General features: G+C 50.7%; 1 protein-coding gene across 1 annotated transcript in view; it reads left to right on the top strand.

The window, feature by feature from the left end:
- Nucleotides 1-4,075: 4,075 nt before the first annotated feature.
- Nucleotides 4,076-21,524, top strand: part of KCNK17 (potassium two pore domain channel subfamily K member 17) — a 143,264-nt gene continuing 125,815 nt past the window's right edge. Inside the window, exon 1 of the mRNA XM_077485382.1 lies at nucleotides 4,076-4,608. Within this exon, the coding sequence (XP_077341508.1) occupies nucleotides 4,357-4,608 (252 nt within the window). The 5' untranslated portion in view covers nucleotides 4,076-4,356. The remainder of the gene's footprint in view (nucleotides 4,609-21,524) is intronic.

Genomic DNA, 21,524 nt, shown 5'->3' with positions numbered 1-21,524 from the left:
TTCCCTCCCCACCTCCATCAATGAGCCTTCCCTCCCCACCTCCATCAATGAGCCTTCCCTCCCCACCTCCATCAATGAGCCTTCCTTCCCCACCTCCATCAATGAGCCTTCCTTCCCCACCTCCATCAATGAGCCTTCCCTCCTCACCTCCATCAATGAGCCTTCCCTCCCCCACCTCCATCAATGAGCCTTCCTTCCCCCACCTCCATCAATGAGCATTCCCTCCTCACCTCCATCAATGAGCCTTCCCTCCCCCCCCCCTCCATCAATGAGCCTTCCCTCCCCACTGCCATCAATGAGCCTTCCCTCCTCACCTCCATCAATGAGCCTTCCCTCCTCATCTCCATCAATGAGCCTTCCCTCCCCACCTCCATCAATGAGCCTTCCCTCCCCACCTCCATCAACGAGCCTTCCCTCTTCACCTCCATCAATGAGCCTTTCCTCCCCCTCTCCATCAATGAGCCTTCCCTCCCCACCACCATCAATGAGCCTTCCCTCCTCACCTCCATCAACGAGCCTTCCCTCCCCCCCTCCATCAATGAGCCTTCCCTCCCCACCGCCATAAACGAGCCTTCCCTCCACACCTCCATCAATGTGTCTTCCCTCCTCATCTCCATCAATGAGCCTTCCCTTCTCACCTCCATCAATGAGTTATCCCTCTCTCACCTCCATCAATGAGCCTTCCCTCCCCACCTCTATCAATGAGTCTTCCTTCCCCACCTCCATCACCAAGCCTTTCCTCCCCACCTCCATCAACGAGCCTTCCCTCCCCACCTCCATCAATGAGCCTTCCCTCCCCCACCTACATCAATGAGCCTTCTTTCCCCACCTCCATCAATGACCCCCCCCACCTCCATCAATAAGCCTCCCCTCCATCAAGTAGCCTTCACTCCTCAATCAATGCCCTCCCCACCGCCATAAACGAGCCTTCCCTCCACACCTCCATCAATGTGTCTTCCCTCCTCATCTCCATCAATGAGCCTTCCCTTCTCACCTCCATCAATGAGTTATCCCTCTCTCACCTCCATCAATGAGCCTTCCCTCCCCACCTCTATCAATGAGTCTTCCTTCCCCACCTCCATCACCAAGCCTTTCCTCCCCACCTCCATCAACGAGCCTTCCCTCCCCACCTCCATCAATGAGCCTTCCCTCCCCCACCTACATCAATGAGCCTTCTTTCCCCACCTCCATCAATGACCCCCCCCACCTCCATCAATAAGCCTCCCCTCCATCAAGTAGCCTTCACTCCTCAATCAATGAGCCTTCCCTTTCCCACCTTCATCAATGAATTTTCCCTCCCCCACCTCCATCAATGAACCTTTCTTCTCCAGCTCCATCAATGAGCCCCCCCTACCCCCCACATCAATCAATGAGCCTTCCGTGCCAACCTCCATCAATGAGCTTCACCCCACCTCCATCAATGAGCCTTCCCTCCCCACATCCATCATTGAGCCCCCCCCCCACCTCCATCAATGAGCCTCCCCCCCCACCTTCATCAATGAGCCTTCTTTCCCCACCTCCATTAATGAGCCTTCCCTCCCCACATCCATCATTGAACCCTCCACCACCTCCATCAATGAGCCTTCCCTCCCCACATCCATCATTGAGCCCCCCCCCCACCTCCATCAATGAGCCTCCCCCCACCTTCATCAATGAGCCTTCCTTCCCCACCTCCATCAATGAGCCTTCCCTCCCCACATTCATCATTGAGCCCTCCCCCACCTTCATCAATGAGCCTTCCCTCCCCACATCCATCAATGTGCCTTTCCTCCCCCAACCTTTATCAATAAACCTTTCCTCCCCATCTCCATAAATCAGCCTTCCCTCTCCACCTCCATCAATGAGCCTTCCCTCCCCACCTCCATCAATGAGCCTTCCCTCCCCACCTCCATCAATGAGCCTTCCCTCCCCACCTCCATCAATGAGCCTTCCTTCCCCACCTCCATCAATGAGCCTTCCTTCCCCACCTCCATCAATGAGCCTTCCCTCCCCACATCCATCATTGAACCCTCCACCACCTCCATCAATGAGCCTTCCCTCCCCACATCCATCATTGAGCCCCCCCCCCCACCTCCATCAATGAGCCTCCCCCCCACCTTCATCAATGAGCCTTCCTTCCCCACCTCCATCAATGAGCCTTCCCTCCCCACATTCATCATTGAGCCCTCCCCCACCTTCATCAATGAGCCTTCCCTCCTCACCTCCATCAACGAGCCTTCCCTCCCCCCCCTCCATCAATGAGCCTTCCCTCCCCACCGTCATCAACGAGCCTTCCCTCCACACCTCCATCAATGAGCCTTCCCTCCTCACCTCCATCAACGAGCCTTCCCTCCCCCCCCTCCATCAATGAGCCTTCCCTCCCCACCGTCATCAACGAGCCTTCCCTCCACACCTCCATCAATGAGCCTTCCCTCCCCACCTCCATCAATGAGCCTTCCCTCCCCACCTCCATCAATGAGCCTTCCTTCCACACCTCCATCAATGAGCCTTCCCTCCTCACCTCCATCAATGAGCCTTCCCTCCCCATCTCCATCAATGAGCCTTCCCTCCTCACCTCCATCAATGAGCCTTCCCTCCCCACTGCCATCAATGAGCCTTCCCTCCTCACCTCCATCAATGAGCCTTCCCTCCTCATCTCCATCAATGAGCCTTCCCTCCTCACCTCCATCAATGAGCCTTTCCTCCCCCCTCCATCAATGAGCCTTCCCTCCCCACCTCCATCAACGAGCCTTCCCTCTTCACCTCCATCAATGAGCCTTTCCTCCCCCTCTCCATCAATGAGCCTTCCCTCCCCACCACCATCAATGAGCCTTCCCTCCTCACCTCCATCAACGAGCCTTCCCTCCCCCCCTCCATCAATGAGCCTTCCCTCCCCACCGTCATCAACGAGCCTTCCCTCCACACCACCATCAATGAGTCTTCCCTCCTCATCTCCATCAATGAGCCTTCCCTCCTCACCTCCATCAATGAGTTATCCCTCTCTCACCTCCATCAATGAGCCTTCCCTCCCCACCTCCGTCAATGAGCCTTCCCTCCCCACCTCCATCACCGAGCCTTTCCTCCCCACCTCCATCAATGAGCCTTCCCTTCCCACCTCCATCAATGAGCCTTCCCTCCCCCACCTCCATCAATGAGCCTTCTTTCCCCACCTCCATCAATGACCCCCCCCACCTATATCAATAAGCCTTCTTTCCACACCTCCATCAATAAGCCTACCCCCCACCTCCATCAAGTAGCCTTCACTCCTCCATCAATGAGCCTTCACTCCCCACCTCCATCATTGAGCCTTCCATCCCCCACCTCCATCAATAAGCTTTCCCTCCCCACCTCGATCAATGAGCTTTCCATCCCCACCTCCATCAATGTGCCTTCCCTCCCCACCTCCAGGGAGCCCATATTGCCACCGGTCACCCGAAAGCTGAAAGGACAGGCGGAGGGGAGGAGCTGAAAGCCGCCAAGGAGGAGAGGACACGGAGCCGCTTCACCACGCTGCCTGCTGCCTGCCCCACGCTACCTGCCACCGATGGGGTAAGTGCCGTACCAACAGGCAAACAGCGGGCTGGGGGGGAGAGGGGCAGTGCCGCTGGGGGGGGGGGGGTTGGTTGTTTGCAATCCTCCCAAAATAAAGCAGCAGTCACCACTGCTCTATAGTGTGTACTTTTCTCAATTAAAGGCACTAATGCCGCGTGCACACGATCAGACTATCCGGCGGACTTAGTCTGGCGGACAATCCGCCGGACTTTCCGAAGGAGCGGACTTGCCCACACACGACCGGACTTTTCCAGCGGACAATCCGCCAGACTTTTGAAATGAACGGACTTGCCCACACACGGAGTATGTGGATATGGAAAGTTTTACAACCACTTTAAATAAATCTATCTTTTCTGCTTATTATACGGATATATTATTATATATGGGGTGTAGTACTATACACGTAACATCACACGGACTCCGTGTTGGCTGTTGTGGAATGAGTCATCGTGTTTTGTATCAGAAAGAAGAGTCAATCCACCCAGCTCCACCTATTTCCCCAAGCAGGCCCCACCCACCCCCTTTCCTCAGCTTCAACACATTCTTGTTGCTGCTGTCAGATGGAGGGTGGAGGAGAAGTTGCAGACAGTTCTATGAGGAACTTGTGATGTCCCTGATGGTTAGATGTTTAGTGATTATACTGACACTGTTATACAGAAAGGCTCTGCAATCATTGCCTAAGGATGGACAATGGCACCACATTTTTGCATGAAGGGGGTCCATTCTGATGGCTAAAGCAGGGCTTTATTGCTGTCACTGACCGATTGATTGCTGGGCTCTACTGCCTTTACTGACTATGCCTGGACTTTGCGATTGTCACTGACCATGGCTGGACCTTGCTGCTGCCAGAATCCCGGATCCCCATCCTACTGCTGTAAGCCTGAGCGTTGCCGGGTGCCCATCACCCTCATCCTGCTCATCCTTTACTTCTGCTACCTGCTGCTGGGGGCCATTGTCTTCTGGGCCCTGGAGAGCGAGGCTGAGCATGACCTGGCCATCAACTTCCAGCAGGAGAAGTGGGAGCTGCTGAGGAACCACACCTGTATGGACAACAAGACCCTGGAGATGTTCATTTCGGTGAGAGATAGCATAATCCATACGTAAAGAATTCTATGGACAGGGACCAGTGCCCTGCCACTTGCTTATATATAGTTTTTTGAACTCTAATTATATTGATATAATTATTATATAATATAAATCGATAGCCCTTGTACACACGGTCGGAGAATCTGTCGGAATGTGTCCTATCGGACCGTGTCGTCGGATAATCCGACTGTGTGTGGTATGCATCGGACTGATTCCGTCGGAATGTCCGTCGGACCCAATTTTCCAACATGTTGGAAATATTTCCCGACCAACTGGATCCGATCGGACATACTCCGATCATGTGTAGCGAATTTTGATCGGACCAAGTGCCACGCATGCTCAGATCAAATTCCTACATCAAAGCTTTTGGCTACTAGCCTGAATGTAGTCCCATCGTAATGAAATTACGTCATCACGTTCTGAAAGATCGGATTTTTCGACAACTTAGTCCGACCGTGTGTATGCAACAGTTTTGGACAAGATCCGACGGACAAAATCCAACGGATTTGGTTGTCGAAATCTCCGACCGTGTATACAGGGGCATACGGTGGGGGAGGTTGTATCCAGTCTGGTCAAATGAATGGGTGAGCTCTGAATGAACCTTAGGACTGTCCTGTATGTGTTTCTGTGACCCCCTTCCTTATTGTTCAGCTCGAAGTGAACTTTCTGAGTTAAATATATTGTTGTGGTATTGGGGTGATTCTACTCATGTGGTTGGTGAGTTGGTGAGTTGTACCAGGCTAAACTATATTGTAGGGCATGGCTGCCCACTTTTACTAAATAAAACAGAAAGCTCACCTAGACATCCATTGCCCACGCAGGGGTTTCCACCATCAACACAAAAAAATCAACTGAAAATGACGATCCATCTGGCTCCCTTGTTTGCAGCACCCTTGCTCTTCTTGCCAGTCTCTCTGACTATGTTGCCCGGCTCTCCTGGTTCACTTGGCTCTCTTAGCCTTTAAGTACAGCACCTTGCTGCACAGCCCATTCCTTGCCTCTGGATAGGGGTTCTCCTGACACCTGCATAGGAGCCCACCTGACTCCTGGAACAAGACCTTCTGTCTGGGCATCTCTGACCCCTGGGCGAGACCTCCGGTCTCCTGGCTGGGGCTCCTCTGATTCCTAGGTGAAACTTTCTGTCTCTTGGTTCCTGGATGGGGCTCCTGTGACCCTTAGGTGAACCCTCTTGTCTCCTGGATGGAGGCTCCTCTGACCCTTAGGTGAGACCTCCTGTCCCTTGGCTCCTGGCTGGGGCTCCTCTCACCCTTAGGTGAAACCTCGTGTCCCTTGGCTCCTGACTGGGGCTCCTCTGACCCTTAGGTGAGACCTCCTGTCCCTTGGCTCCTGGCTGGGGCTCCTCTGACCCTTAGGTGAGACCTCGTGTCCCTTGGCTCCTGGCTGGGGCTCCTCTGACCCCTAGGTGAACCCTCTTGTCTCCTGGATGGAGGCTCCTCTGACCCTTAGGTGAGACCTCCTGTCTCTTGGCTCCTGGCTGGGGCTCCTCTGACCCTTAGGTGAGACCTCCTGTCCCTTGGCTCCTGGCTGGGGCTCCTCTGACCCTTAGGTGAGACCTTGTGTCCCTTGGCTCCTGGCTGGGGCTCCCCTGACCCTTAGGTGAGACCTCGTGTCCCTTGGCTCCTGGCTGGGGCTCCTCTGACCCTTAGGTGAGACCTCGTGTCCCTTGGCTCCTGGCTGGGGCTCCTCTGACCCTTAGGTGAGACCTCGTGTCCCTTGGCTCCTGGCTAGGGCTCCTCTGACCCTTAGGTGAGACCTTGTGTCCCTTGGCTCCTGGCTGGGGCTCCTCTGACCCTTAGGTGAGACCTCGTGTCCCTTGGCTCCTGGCTGGGGCTCCTCTGACCCTTAGGTGAGACCTCGTGTCCCTTGGCTCCTGGCTGGGTCTCCTCTGACCCCTAGGTGAGGCCTCCTGGCTGGGACTTTTCTGACCCGTAGGTGAGACCTCTTGGCTCCTGGTTGGGGCTCCTCTGACGCCTGGGTGAGACCTTCTGTCTATCAAACTGGGAGCTCTGAGCTATCCTCAGGCTTGAGTATATAGCAATCCTGTACATACTCACACAGGCTGCAGGCCATAGGTGTGCGCAGCCTATTGAATTATGGTGTGCATCCCAAAGCTCAAACACACATGTGTTTCTCTGCAGCCTCAGCTGCAATGGACAGTGAATGAATGGGAAGGTGCTCTGTGCTGAGTGGCTTCCTGTACATTCACAAAATGAAACATAGTAAACATTGTTTACTATGCTTCTCTTATGAATGAACACAGGGAGGGAATGTGTTTGCTGTGTTTGTTTAGAAAAGGAAGGGGCCGGTAAATGAGATATTTACTATCCCCTTCCCCCACTCTCCATTCTGGGAGCGCAACATGGGGGGGGGGGCAGGCAATAGGGGGAATCGGCACAGCACACAGTGATTAGAGTGTGCCCAGACACACCTGGCACACCCCCCTGAGCACGCCTATGCTGCAGGCACCTGGTAATATCCAGACACAGAATTGAGGGTTTCCATCTTGTCCCAATACACTTTGGAACCTTCAAGCTCCAGGTCCCGATTCGGGACTACAAAATCTGGAGAAAACCAAAAACCCAGCTTCCCCTGCTCAGAAACGATAGCCTGAAACGTTTCATGAACCCCTAAAGCAATTCCTGGGTCCTATTCTCCTCCATGTTCACAGTGGCAGGGCATCACACGGTCGCACCCCATACATGTACACAGTCACCCTCGGACACGGGGAGGTCCAAGAGAATGGCATCTCGTCTTATTGCTTCTCTTGCTTTAAAGCTTATAATACACCTTACAGCTTGATTGCTACGAGCACCTACCTGACTGGAGGCAATCGGAATAGGCTGTTAGGTACCGCATGTCTTCAGCTACGGGGTTTTAAAAGCTTTAACCACTTGCCGACCAGCCGCCGGTCATTGTACTGCGGCTCGTTCCCGTCGGCTCGGGAACTCTAGTTTGTGGCCGCTGGCTAGCGGGGGGAGCCAATCGGCGGCCCCTGACCCACCAACCCCTTTAGACCCCTCCTGCGTACCTGACCCACTCATTTCTATAACCCCTCCTCCGCACCTAACCCACCAACACCTGTAACCTCTCCGCTGCACTTGACCCATCAACCCCTCCTTCACACCCAACTGTCGCCTTCCTCTGGATCAACTGTGGGTATAGGATTGGGTATATGGGATTGTATGATAGTTTTTATTTTATTTATTTATTTCTTTTTTGTGTCTATTGTGTCTTTTTTCAATCTGACTAACTATGAAACTACCTCACCACCACTGACTTATCAACTGCTACAATGTATAATCCCTCCTCTGTACCTAATTCACTAGTGGACCCAACTATTAATACCTTTCCCCTGCACCTAACCCACCGACTCTTATGACCCCTCCATCCCACCATTGCACCTGACCCACCAATCCCTATGACCCTTCCTTTGCGCCTGGCCCATGTGGATTTTTTGAGGCACAGGGACCTCGTAATATACTACAGAAAGGGCTGTAGATTGGTTTTCTCTTATGTGACCATTTTACATACAAATAAAGCCTTTCCTTTTTCTGAAAATTGTGAACAATGAGCACTCCAGGAGTCTGTACAGACACAACAGTCAGGTTTCAGCATCCGGTCCATAAGGGGCGCAGTGGTGCCACCCCCCTCCCCCCCCCCTAATTTCCATGTAGGGCAGCACACTCAAAGGGTTTCTATAAAAGCACATGATTAGAGCCAGAGGCTCCAATTGGCTTCAAAAAGGTTGGACTCGGGGAGCAGAGCCCAAACATTGTGATATTAGTGAATCAATATTCACTTCCTGTGTCCTGTCAAATACTGTCCCCCGTCGGATAGTGCCCGCTGTGTACTGCGCAAGCAGATTCCGAAAATATCCGAGGATGAACGGCGCCTGCGCCGTGAGTCCAGGTTCAAGCCCCAACAACCAAGTGGACATAGAGTTAGCATAGAAAAGAGCCGAGCGAAGCGAGGAGGTGCCTGAAGCGCGGCGAGCAGCCCTATGTCCACTTGGATGGTGGGGCTCGCACCTGGACTCACGGCGCAAGCGTCGTCCATCTTCGGAAATTTTCCGAATCTCCTTGTGCTCCGTACTGTGCAAGCGCTGCGCCTGCGCAGTATGGGGCAGACAGTATTCGATAGGCAGACATTTTTGGACAGAACGGGCTTCTCCTCCCGGCCAATCAGGACAGGAGGCGGATCTTAAGACCTGATTAGCCTGGGAGGAAAAGCCGGGAGGGAAGCTGCGACAAATACCCCCCCAATGGCCCCTCCTAGCACAAATCCTCTTCCCTACACCCCCCTACCACAAACTCCCCCCCAATCACCCTTCATATTCCCCCTCCTAGAACAAATCTTACCCCCATCACCCACAAATTTCACCTCCCAGAACAAGTTCCCACCAAATTTCCACTCATAGAACAAACCTTACTCCCCCCCCCAATTATTCCTCCCCATCTGCACAAATTCTCCCTCCCAAATTTCCTCTTTCCCCCCCCCAATATAATACCCTCTAGAACAACTCCCCCCCAAAATAATACCCTCTAGAAAAAATCTCCCCCCCCCTCCCCAAGCCCCATTTCCAACACCCCCAAAATCTTACCACCAAAAGAAAGCTCTATTTGTGGGAACAAAATGATAAAAATTTAGTTTGGGTGCAGTGTAGCATGACCGCTCAATTGTCATTCAAATTGCGACAGTGCTGAAAGCTCAAAATTCATCTGGGCAGGAAGGTGTATAAGTGCCCCCCCGGTATTGAAGTGATTAATCACTACTATTTCTTTATATTGGCTTTTAAAATGTACAAATGCAACAATGTAGAAAAAAAAATCCCTGGATGTTGGACAGGCTGACCTGTAATGATGAGACTTCTCGCAATACTCGCATGATACATTCCTGCGGATTTCCTTTACTGAGTCTTGTCTATGTTCTTCTAGATTCTCTATTCTGGTATCATCGCTCTTTTCTTCTGCTAATCGCGGCTGAACAATCATGACGGTATAAATAGCAATTTTCCAGAGCAGTATTTATTTTTAGTGTTTGATCCCTTCATCTTCTTTAGTTGACTTATCACCAGTGTCAACAAAACGCACAGCGAATTAATCCAATGTTTGTACTATGAGCCATATTCTACTGTGCTAGAAAAAAGAGAAACGGGAGAAGTATTGTATACCGACACGCTATACATGCCTATCTACTGACTACTGGATAAACACAACGCACACGAACAAGTTAAGTTTAATATGGCGAAGCAACGAAAGTCTAAAAAGTATGGAAACTCAAAGCAGCAGATCATAACTTAGACTGAAATTTGGTTGGTTGTTGTGTTTTGCTTATTGGGTAAGCTCAATGACCATGAGGTCCTCCCCCGTTTTATTCCTGGTACCGCTAGTGGTATCTCTCTCACTCTCCAAGAATGAAGCCTTACAATGTTTTGGTTATGACCATGAGGTCCTCCTCCTGTTTATCTGTTGGGTACCATTAGTGGTATCTCTCACTCTCCAGGAATGGGGCTTTACAAGGTTTTGCTTATTGGGTAAGCTCAATGACTATGAGGTCCTCCCCCGTTTTATTCCCGGTACCGCTAGTGGTATCTCTCTCACTCTCCAAGAATGAAGCCTTACAATGTTTTGGTTATGACCATGAGGTCCTCCTCCTGTTTATCTGTTGGGTACCATTAGTGGTATCTCTCCCTCTCTCTCTCTCTCTCTCCAGGAATGGGGCTTTACAAGGTTTTGCTTATTGGGTAAGCTCAATGACCAGGAGGCCCTCCCCCATTTTATTCCCGGTACCGCTAGTGGTATCTCTCTCACTCTCCAAGAATGAAGCCTTACAATGTTTTGGTTATGACCATGAGGTCCTCCTCCTGTTTATCTGTTGGATACTATTAGTGGTATCTCTCTCACTCTCCAGCAATGGGGCTTTACAAGGTTTTGCTTATTGGGTAAGCTCAATGACCATGAGGTCCTCCCCCCATTTTATTCCCAGTACCGCTAATGGTATCTCTCTCACTCTCCAAGAATGAAGCCTTACAATGTTTTGGTTATGACCATGAGGTCCTCCTCCTGTTTATCTGTTGGGTACCATTAGTGGTATCTCTCTCTCTCTCTCTCTCTCTCCAGGAATGGGGCTTTACAAGGTTTTGCTTATTGGGTAAGCTCAATGACCAGGAGGTCCTCCCCCGTTTTATTTCTGGTACCGCTAGTGGTATCTCTCTCACTCTCCAAGAATGAAGCCTTACAATGTTTTGGTTATGACCATGAGGTCCTCCTCCTGTTTATCTGTTGGGTGCTATAATGCCGCGCACACACGAGCGGACTTTGAGGGATTAGGTCTGGCGGTCTTTCCGACTGACTTTCGGCGGAGTTCCGAGGGACTTTCCGAATGAACGGACTTGGCCACTAGGGATGAGCTTCGTGTTCGAGTTGAACGTACGTTCGACTCGAACATTGGCTGTTCGGCCGTTCGGCAAATTCCGAACGTTTTGGCCATTCGCGTCAAAATTCGAGTGACGCGCGCGCGGACCACAATGCACTGCGTTGGCGCAGTGCATTGCTGCCCGATGATTGGCCAAGCATGCACTGTGACCCCGCATGCTTGGCCAATCGCAGCGCCGGCAGCGAGGAGAGCCATGATTGGCCACAGGCATCCTGCCTGTGGCCAATCATAGCTCAGGCTGTGTAGTGCACGCCCCACACTATATAAGGCCGCCTTTAAGGCGGCCTCCTGTAGTGTGTTACTTTGCATCTGAAGCAGTGGGTGTTCTGTGTACCTTCAACACAGTACACACCAATCGTTTTTGGCTGATTTCCTATCTTGCTCTTGTGTAGTGGTTGTTGTCTGTGCCCTGACTGCAGTATACACCACTATATTCACCTCACCTATATAGCTAGTGATCTAGCTTTAACCACTTAACAACTGCCCATTGCCGATTAACGGCTTCAGGGGGGTTGTTTAACTCAGAGAGGCCGTTAATTAACGGCCTCCCAGAATTCTGCTCTCGCGTGCCCCGAGGTGTGCGCACTCGAGAGCATCCGTGACCGCCGGGTCCATAGGACCCGGCGCATCACGGTAAACGGCCGCTCATAGCGGCCGTTTACCACGTGATTGCTCCGTCAAATGACGGAGTGATCACTTGGAAACAAACCGGCGTCATGTTATGACGCCTGTTCCTCCCTCCCCTTTCTGTACCGATCGGTACAGCGGAGGGGAAAGAGATCGGTGTCAGCAGCGATGTGGGCTGCATCTGCAGTGCCCACATCGCTGCTCACCGAATTGAACCCCTCAATTCCCTGCCAATACTCTGCAATACCAGTGCATACTCCGCAGTACCCTGCCATTACTCTGCAGTACCCCGCCATTACTCTGCAGTACCCCGCCATTACTCTGCAGTACCCCGCCATTACTCTGCAGTGCAGTACCCCGCCATTACTCTGCAGTGCAGTACCCTGCCATTACTCTGCAGTGCAGTACCCTGCCATTACTCTGCAGTACCCCGCCATTACTCTGCAGTGCAGTACCCCGCCATTACTCTGCAGTGCAGTACCCCGCCATTACTCTGCAGTGCAGTACCCTGCCATTACTCTGCAGTGCAGTACCCTGCCATTACTCTGCAGTACCCCGCCATTACTCTGCAGTACCCTGTCATTACTCTGCAGTGCAGTACCCCGCCATTACTCTGCAGTGCAGTACCCTGCCATTACTCTGCAGTACCCCCAATACTCTGCAGTACCCTGCTATTACTCTGTAGTACCCCGCCAATACCCCGCCAATACTCTGTAATACCCTGCCATAAATTGCCATACCCAGCCATACTCAGAGATACCCAGCCATACTCGGTGATACCCTGAAATACCCAGCCATAGACGCCCCCCACCCCTCACCGCCCTCCGGTGCTTCTACCAACTCGCCAGTACGATCAAAGCCAGAATCTTTTTTTTATTTTTTATTTCAGGCTTCCCAGCCTAGAGGTGAGATGTGGGGTCATATTGACCCCCCAGATTTCACTGTAAAGAGGACCTGTCACCCCATATTCCTATTACAAGGGATGTTTACATTTCTTGTAATAGGAATAAAAGTGATCAAAAATATATTTTTGGGAAAAAAAATGTCAAACTAAAATAAATAAAGTAAAATGAACAATAAAAAAATAAAATAAAAATTAAAGCGCCCATGTCCCCATGTGCTCGCATGTGCCACACATGTGAGGTATCGCCGAGAATGTTAGAGCGAGAGCAATAATTCTAGTCCTAGACCTCCTCTGCAACTCAAAACATGTAACCAGTAAAAAAATATTTAAAGCGTCGCCTATGGGGATTTTTTAAGTAGCGACGTTTGGCGCCATTCCACGGGCATGTGCAATTTTGAAGAGTGACATGTTTGATATCTATTTACTCAGCATAACTTCATCTTTCACTTTATGCAAACATTGGGCTAACAAGTGGTTAATAATAGAGCTTGCAGTCAGTAGTGTTAGGAGATAGTGCGTGCTGTCTGCGTGCTCTGTACCCAGTACATACCGCTATAATATAGGGCAGGCCCCTACTTTCAAACATCCAACTTACAAACATCTCCTACTTGCAAACGCAAGGAGACAGCAGCAAGTGAGATGAAAAAAGATGGACGACAAAACAAATTATACAGGGGTGATAACCCTTCCCTATGTTTTCCAAAAAGCTTAAAGATAGTTTTTTTGACTGGAGCTACACTTTAAAAATGTACCAGTTGAAAATGACAAACAGATTCAACTTAACACAACAAACCTACACAGTCCCTGTCTTGTTTGCACCGCCTGTATACTGCTGTTCTGAGTATATAGGGCCTGGGGGCCACACGCATTTCCTTTTTTTAATATGGGTACGGGGTTCCCCTCAATATGCGTACAAGACCCAAATAGGCTGGTAATGGGCAGGGAGGGCTACCCATGCCATGTTTCTCAATGATTTTCAACCATATTGCAGGAACCAGATATAACATTAAAACCGCAAGCAGTTTTAAATGGTGTTATTTCCGTTTAATGTCATTTTGTGCAGGGACTGTTCTAAACACGGGAAACACGTGGCACTTCACAGGCATACTACAGACACCCCCCAGGCACCATATTTAAAGGAATATTTCACTTTTTTTTTTTCACTTTAATCGTCATTAAAATCAGTGCTCCCGCCAAAACGGTAGTTTTTAAAACTTTTTTTTGCAGTGACCCATGTCCCCTGAGGCAGGAGGCAGATCGCCAAACCCTTTTTAGGACACTATCTTGCATATTAGCCGTTAAAATGAGCACTTTCCAATTCGAACGTTCGAGTCCCATAGACTTCAATGGGGTTCTAACGTTCGTACCGAACGCGGGGGTCGTTCGCAAGTTCTGGTGCGAACCGAACCGGGGGGTGTTCGGCTCATCCCTATTGGCCACACACAATCACACCAAAGTCCGATGGATTCGAACGTGATGACGTACGACCGGACTAGAATAAGGAAGTTCATAGCCAGTAGCCAATAGCTGCCCTAGCGTTGATTTTCATCCGTTCCGGTGAAAAAATTTGAAACATTTTCTATTTCTAAAGTCCGTCAGATTTTTGGACAGCAAAGGTCCGATGGAGCCCACACACGATCGAATTGTCCGACGCATTCGCTCTGTCGGACCTTTGCTGTCGAAAAGTCCGGTCGTGTGTACGTGGCATTAGTGGCATTTCTCTCACTCTCCAGGAATGGGGCCTTACAAGGTTTTGCTGAGTGGGTAAGCTCAATGACCATGAGGTCCTCCTACTATGGGACGTTCAGCAGATTTCTAAAAAACCTTGTAAGGCTCAATTCCTGAAGAGTCAGAGATCCATATGAAAGGGGTTGTAAAGGTAAATATTTTTTCACCTTAATGCATTCTATGCATTAAGGTGAAAAAACATCTGACAATGCCGGCTCCCCCAGCCCCCCCCCCCCCCTTTACTTACCTGACCCCTGGAAAGTCCCGCACTCGCCCCCGACATCCTCTTTGCCGCTCAGCCTGGCCGCTGATTGGCTAGAGTGGATGGATTAAAAGCAGCGCAGCCATTGGCTCTCGTTGCTGTCAATCACATCCAATGACGCGGCGCGCCGGGGGCGGGGCCGAGTGATACAGTGAGCGGCTATAGCCGCCACCTGTATCATGGGAGTGCGCCCGCAAGTGCTTCTCACCATGCGAGGGAGCTCGCATGAAAGTGAGAAGTACTTGCGGGGGAAAGCCGAGACAGCTGCCGAGGGACCCCAGAAGACCAGGTTCAGGGGGCCACTTTACAACCACTTTAAGTTTATAGTTGCAGCCAAGAAAACATTGGCATAATGTTTCATTTCTGCTACATGCTATATATGCCTATCTAGGGGCTACTAGACAAACACAACTCACATGAACAAGTTAGTTTAGTATGGAGACGCAATGAAAGTCTAAAAAGAGTAGAATATTAGTTTAGTGTCAGTCTAGTGATAGTGTGAGGTAGTGAACAGGACCATCAGTGGTGGCCCGGGCATTAAGGGCGCACGGGCGCAGCCCCCTCTCCCCTGCCACCCCCCTCTACCACCAATAGATAGATTCATGCAATGCATGAATCTATCTATCTATGGCCGCAGCTGCCACCCCCTATTCAGGCGCCCAGCCCCTTTTCGGGTGCCGGTGTTCTGGCAGATAGTGTCCTGCCATCATATAGCGTCCGCCCTGTACTGCGCATGCACAGTACGGGGCAGAAGAAGCTTCCGAAAATCTCCAAAGCTAAACGGCGCCTGCGCTGTGAGTGGAGGTGGTAGCCCCACCATCCAAGCGGACATAGGGTTGTGAAAATTAGACGGCCCCTCGCGGGCGAGCTTTGCTCGCTGCGCTCGGCTCTTTTTTATTCCTACTCTATGTCCACTTGGATGGTGGGGCTAGAACCTGGACTCACGGCGCAGGCGCCGTTCATCCTCGGCCAGTGAATATTTGCTTTTCTAACACTAAACCACCTCTCTGCCAATCAGGTGTTCGGACCTGATTGGCTGACACGACAGGCACTGTGATTGGACGCCAGGCGTCCAATCATAGCAGAAGATGAGTGGAGAGGACGGGAGAAGATATCAAAGAGCTATCCCACCGAGACAGGTAAGTGCAGATGGCGGGCCAGCGGGGGGCACAATTGATGGGCACAGTGGAGGCAATTGATGGCACAGTGGCTGCATTTGATGGGCACTGTGACTGCGTTTGATGGCACAGTGACTGCGTTTGATGCCACAGTGGCTGCATTTGATGGCACAGTAGCTGCAATTGATGGGGCACAGTGGCTGCATTTGATGGCACAATGGCTGCGTTTGATGGCACAATGGCTGCGTTTGATGGCACAGTGGCAGCAATTGATGTGCACAGTGGCTGCATTTGATGGCACAATGTCTGCATTTGATGGCACAGTGGCTGCGTTTGATGGCACAGTGGCAGCAATTGATGGGCACAGTGGCGGCATTTGAAGGCACAATGGCTGCATTTGATGGCACAATGGCTGCCTTTGATGGCACAGTGGCAGCAATTGATGGGCACAGTGGCTGCATTTGATAGCACAGTGGCTGCATTTGATGGGCACAGTGGCTGCATTTGATGGGCACAGTGGCTGCATTTGATGGGCACAGTGGCTGCATTTGATGGGCACAGTGGCTGCGTTTCATGGGCACAGTGGCTGTGTTTCATGGGCACAGTGGCAATTGATGAGCACAATTTTCAAGTTTGTTTGCGCTCCCCCAAAAATTTTGATCACCAGCCGCCACTGAGGACCATCATTCAGCTTTGCATAGTGTGCAACTAGAGTAGGGACAAGGGACAGCTCAGATAGTTTCACAGCAGTGTAGTAAGACTGTGTCAGTAATCTTGACATTAGTGTATAACTAGAGTAGGGACAGTTCAGATAGCGTCAGTGTAGTGACGGTTGAACACCATCTATTTGATTGGGTTACTGCCAATTTAACGCCATTTACCTCTGTGTGCGTTACTGCCAGTTTAACTCCATTTATTTTTGTGTGCGTTACTGCTAGTTTAACGCCATATAGTTCTGTGTACATTACTGCAAGTTTAATGCCATATAGTTCTGTGTGTCACTGTACGTTTGGCGCATTATATTGCAGTATATTATAGTTTATCTGTGGAGTGTATCTGTGTAGTGTGAGTACTCAAATTAAAGTGCACCAAACCCCAATTTACATTGATTAAATTGCATCTACGTACAGATTTCCACTTCTTTTTTACATTTGCTTATAAGTACCGCCACCTCCTTCCCAATAATGTCTGGGAGGACAACAAGGAGAGGCAGACATTCCCTTGGCACTCTTAGGGGGCCAGCAACAAATGTGTCCACAGGCAAAGGTGGACAGTCCTCAGACAGGTCATCATTTCCTCTGTTTAGTGAGTTTGCCTATGCTATCCAGCCACAGCATGCAAAGGAGGTGGTGGACTGGTTTACTAAACCTTCCTCATCCTCCTCTGTCACACAAGCAGAGACAAGTGTGCAGTCCCCTGAAGTTGCCAGAGTGGATAAACCTGCTTCCTTGTCCACATCTATTCCTGCCATAGCCCCAACATCAGCCAAGGAGGAGTTATTTGACCACAGCATCAGCCACTTGCTCCTTGATGATGCCCGGCCATTACTGGATTCAGATGTTGGTTCTGAGGTTGAGGATGACAGAAACATGAGCCTAGAGAGGGGGGAGAACACTGGTAGACAAATTGGCATTCATGTTCCCCCAGCCGCAGGGTATTGCCAAGTTGTCTCCAGTGGCAATGATGATGATGGATGAGATGGAGAAAATGATGATGATGATGATGAGGTCACTGATGCTACTTGGGTTGCCAGATAGAGCAGAGGAGGAAACCGAAGTTGAGGGGTCACAACCCCAAGAAGGCTGACATCAAGTAAGAGTAGAGAGTAGCCACCCCATTCCATCACATTCTGCAGCTGTTATCTCCCAGCCCACTCCTGAAGCTCAGCTGTCTGGGCCTTTTTCAGAAGATTGCACTGTTGCTATCTGCAAACTCTATCTCAGGCACATCAAATATGGCAAAAACACCAGCCATTTGGGCACCATATGTTTAACAAGGCATTCCACGTCCAATTACTCAGCCCGTTGGCAAGAACACCTAAAAGCCACACAAAAAGGGGCACAAATCTGTCCCTCCTCCTCCTTACCCACTTCAGTGCCCCTGCGATACCGAGTCATTACCTCTCAGCAGCCTCCACTGACAGGGATGATGGTATACCACAGGGTGTCCCAGGTCCTGCAGCACATCTGCCAGCAGCACACCACCAGCTGTAGACTGTAGCCAGAAATTTCTCTGCCCCATCTGCTGCAGCGGAAAAAGAAAATACAGTTCCTGCCACCCACATGCCCAGCATCTAAATGCAAGCTTGTCAAAGCTGTTGGCACTCCAACTTCTACCTTTTAGCCTGGTGGATTCTGCCCTGTGATTCCGTGAATTTGCACAATGTGCTGTACCACAATTGCAGGTTCCCAGTCACTACTACTTTTCACGTAAACCCTTTCCATCTCTCTACCATCACCTTGAAGGGCATGTTCTGGCATCGTTGGGCAAGGCAGTCAGCCGTAAAATCCACCTTTTGGTTCAGCAAGCATGGGCAGGGATGATATATTTTGTTCACAGCACAGTGGGTAACGCTGCTTGCAACTCAAACGGATGCAGGACAGGGCTTGGTGCTGCAGCTTGTGCCCCCACGTCTTCATACAGCTGGTGGTGATGATGCCAGACCTATGAGCTCTACCCCCTCCTCCTCCTCCATGCCCTCCTCTGCAGAATTGTCCTATGAACATCAGGTACCCCCTAAGCGTTCAAAGGGCTATTCCCAGAGCCAGGCTAAAAGGTGCCATGTGGTGCTTCATCTGGTGTGTTTGGGGGACAGGAACCACACCAGAGCAGAGATTCTTGCAGCTCTGCAGGGACAGGCCCCGAGGTGGTTCACACCACGGCAGCTGGAGCCAGGAATGGCGGTGTCTGATAATGGTTCAAACCTCCTGTCCGCTCTTAGACAGGGAAAGTCGGCACATGTGCCATGCCTGCCACATGTCCTCAATTTGGTGGTGTAGCGTTTTCTAAGTACGTACCCAGGGTTGCAAGATGTGCTAAAGCTGCCCAGAAGAGTCTGTAGTCATTTCAGGCGATCATACACAGCCAGTGCTCAGTTGGCTGAAATTCCACGGGAAATCCACCTGCCCGTAAACCGCCTGATTTATGACATGCCCACCAGGTGGAACTCGACTTTGTCAATGCAGCAGAGGCTATACATGCAGCAGAGGGCCGTCAATGAGTACCTGTGCGAATACGGCATGACGACCGCCTCAGCTTTTTTTCCCCACGCCAATGGCTGATCATTAAAATGGAGTTCCACCCAAAAATTGAACTTCCGCTTTAAGGGAAGGTGACATTTGGCATGTCATTTTTTTTTGGGGGGGGGGAGCAGATACTTTCTTTTTAGAGGGTCCCAGCTCCCACTTGCTTCTGCCGCACCTGCAGTGTCAAAAAGGAGATCACCTCTTCCCCCTCCCTCTCGGCAATCATCTGGAACAAGTCACAGGTCCCAGATGATTGCCCGGCCAGTCATCGCTCGCGCATGCGCAGTGGGTGTCCGGCTGTGAAGCCACAGCCGAGCGCCCAGAGTTACAATGCCGGCGCGGCAGAAAGGAGGGGGGTGACAAGCGGGGCTTCGTTCCCCCGCATTGCTGGACCCTGGGACAGGTAAGTGTACGATTATTAAAAATCAGCAGCTGCAGTATTTGTAGCTGCTGACTTTTAATATTTTATTTTTAAGCGGAACTCCGCTTTAAGGATGCATGCACTGTATTGTCACCATTTGAGGAGGCCACAAGGATGGTGAGCCATGACAGTGCATGCATCAGTGACGCAATCCCTGTTATGTTCCTATGTCACAGAACACACAGGAGGAGAGAGGGGAGGAGTATCAGGAGGAGGATTCCGGAACTTTCATAGGCTTCAAAGAAGAGGAAGACATGCATCAATCTGTAAGCGATGGCTTTCCAACCCCAGGACCCTTGGGAGTAGTACGTGGCTGGGAGGAGGAAGTTCCAGATGCTGTCATCCTGAGTAAGGATGAGCCGAACACCCCCCTGTTCGGTTCGCACCAGAACCTGCGAACAGACCTAAACTTCGTGTGAACTTTACAACCCTATTAAAGTCTATGGGACTCAACGTTCAAAATCTAAAGTGCTAATTTTAAAGGCTAATATTCAAGTTACTGTCCTAAAAAGTGTTTGGGGACCTGGGTCCTGCCCCAGGGGACATGGATCAATGCAAAAAAAAGTTTTAAAAACGGCAGTTTTTTCAGGAGCAGTGATTTTAATAATGATTAAAGTGAAACAATAAAAGTGTAATATTCCTTTAAATTTCGTACCTGGGGGGTGTCTATAGTATGCCTGTGAAGAGGCGCATGTTTCCCGTGCTTAGAACTGTCCCTGCACAAAGTGTCGTTTTGCAAGGAAAAAAAAGTCTTTTAAAATCACTTTCCATTGTCGGCTCTCGTAATACACACTCAATGAGTGTGCTCTGTATTAGCCGACAATTCATTCATTCATTGATAAAAAAAAAAAGCGTGGGGTTCCCCTAAATTCAATTACCAGGCCCTTCAGGTCTGGTATGGATATTAAGGGGAACCCCGCATCAAATTTAAAAAAAAATTTGACGTGGGGATCCCCCTAAAAATCCATACCAGACCCTTTATCCGAGCACACAACCTGTCAGGCCGCAGGAAAAGAGGGGGGGACGAGAGAGCGCCCCCCCTCCTGAACCGTACCAGGCCACATGTCCTCAACATAGGGAGGATGCTTTGGGGGTCTGTGACCCCTCAAAGCACCATGTCCCCATGTTGATGTGGACAAGGGCCTCATCCCCACAACCCTGGCCGGTGGTTGTGGGGGTCTGCGGGCGGGGGGCTTATCAGAATCTGGAAGCCCCCTTTAACAAGGGGGCCCCCAGATCCCGGCCCCCCTGTTTGAAATGGTAAGGGGGCACAAAAGTACCCCTACCATTTCACAAAGAAAGTGTAAAAATGGTTAAATAAGACAAACACACTTTTGAAAAATTCCTTTATTAAAAATAAAAAAATAAAAAAAAGATTCCAGCGGTGCTAATCCACTCTTGCTATCCAGCGACAGATGATCATCTCTCCGGGGTCCACCGATGGCTGATCTGATCCAGCGACGGGTGATCTCTCAGGTGCGTTACATCAGAGGGGGGCGGGGTCACCCATACGTCACTGGGGAACCCCATGGCTTCCCTCACCAGCGTCAGAGGGGGCAGGTTCAGGTGACGGGTGGCCCCGCCCTCCTAATATAAGAAACGTCAGCGCTGGGATCCCCGCAGTGGAGACAGAAGACGGATGTATGGACAGCGCTGGACTGAGAGATCCCCCGTCGCTGGATCAGATCAGCCATCGGTGGACCCCGGAGAGATGATCATCTGTCGCTGGATAGCAAGAGTGGATTAGCACCGCTGGAATCTTTTTTTTATTTTTTTATTTTTAATAAAGGAATTTTTCAAAAGTGTGTTTGTCTTATTTAACTATTTTTACACTTTCTTTGTGAAATGGTAGGGGTACTTTTGTACCCCCTTACCATTTCAAACAGGGGGGGCGGGATCTGGGGGTCCCCTTGTTAAAGGGGGCTTCCAGATTCTTATAAGCCCCCCGCCCGCAGACCCCCACAACCACCGGCCAGGGTTGTGGGGATGAGACCCTTGTCCACATCAACATGGGGACATGGTGCTTTGAGGGGTCACAGACCCCCAAAGCATCCTCCCAATGTTGAGGGCATGTGGCCTGGTATGGTTCAGGAGGGGGGGCGCTCTCTTGCCCCCCCTCTTTTCCTGCGGCCTGCCAGGTTGCGTG

This window comes from Lithobates pipiens, unplaced genomic scaffold (genome assembly GCF_037356315.1).
Source record: "Lithobates pipiens isolate NorthernLeopardFrog02 unplaced genomic scaffold, aLitPip1_a1.2 Scaffold_18, whole genome shotgun sequence".
In the NCBI taxonomy this organism is placed as follows: Eukaryota; Metazoa; Chordata; class Amphibia; order Anura; family Ranidae; genus Lithobates; species Lithobates pipiens.
This window is presented reverse-complemented; position numbering and strand designations above follow the sequence as displayed.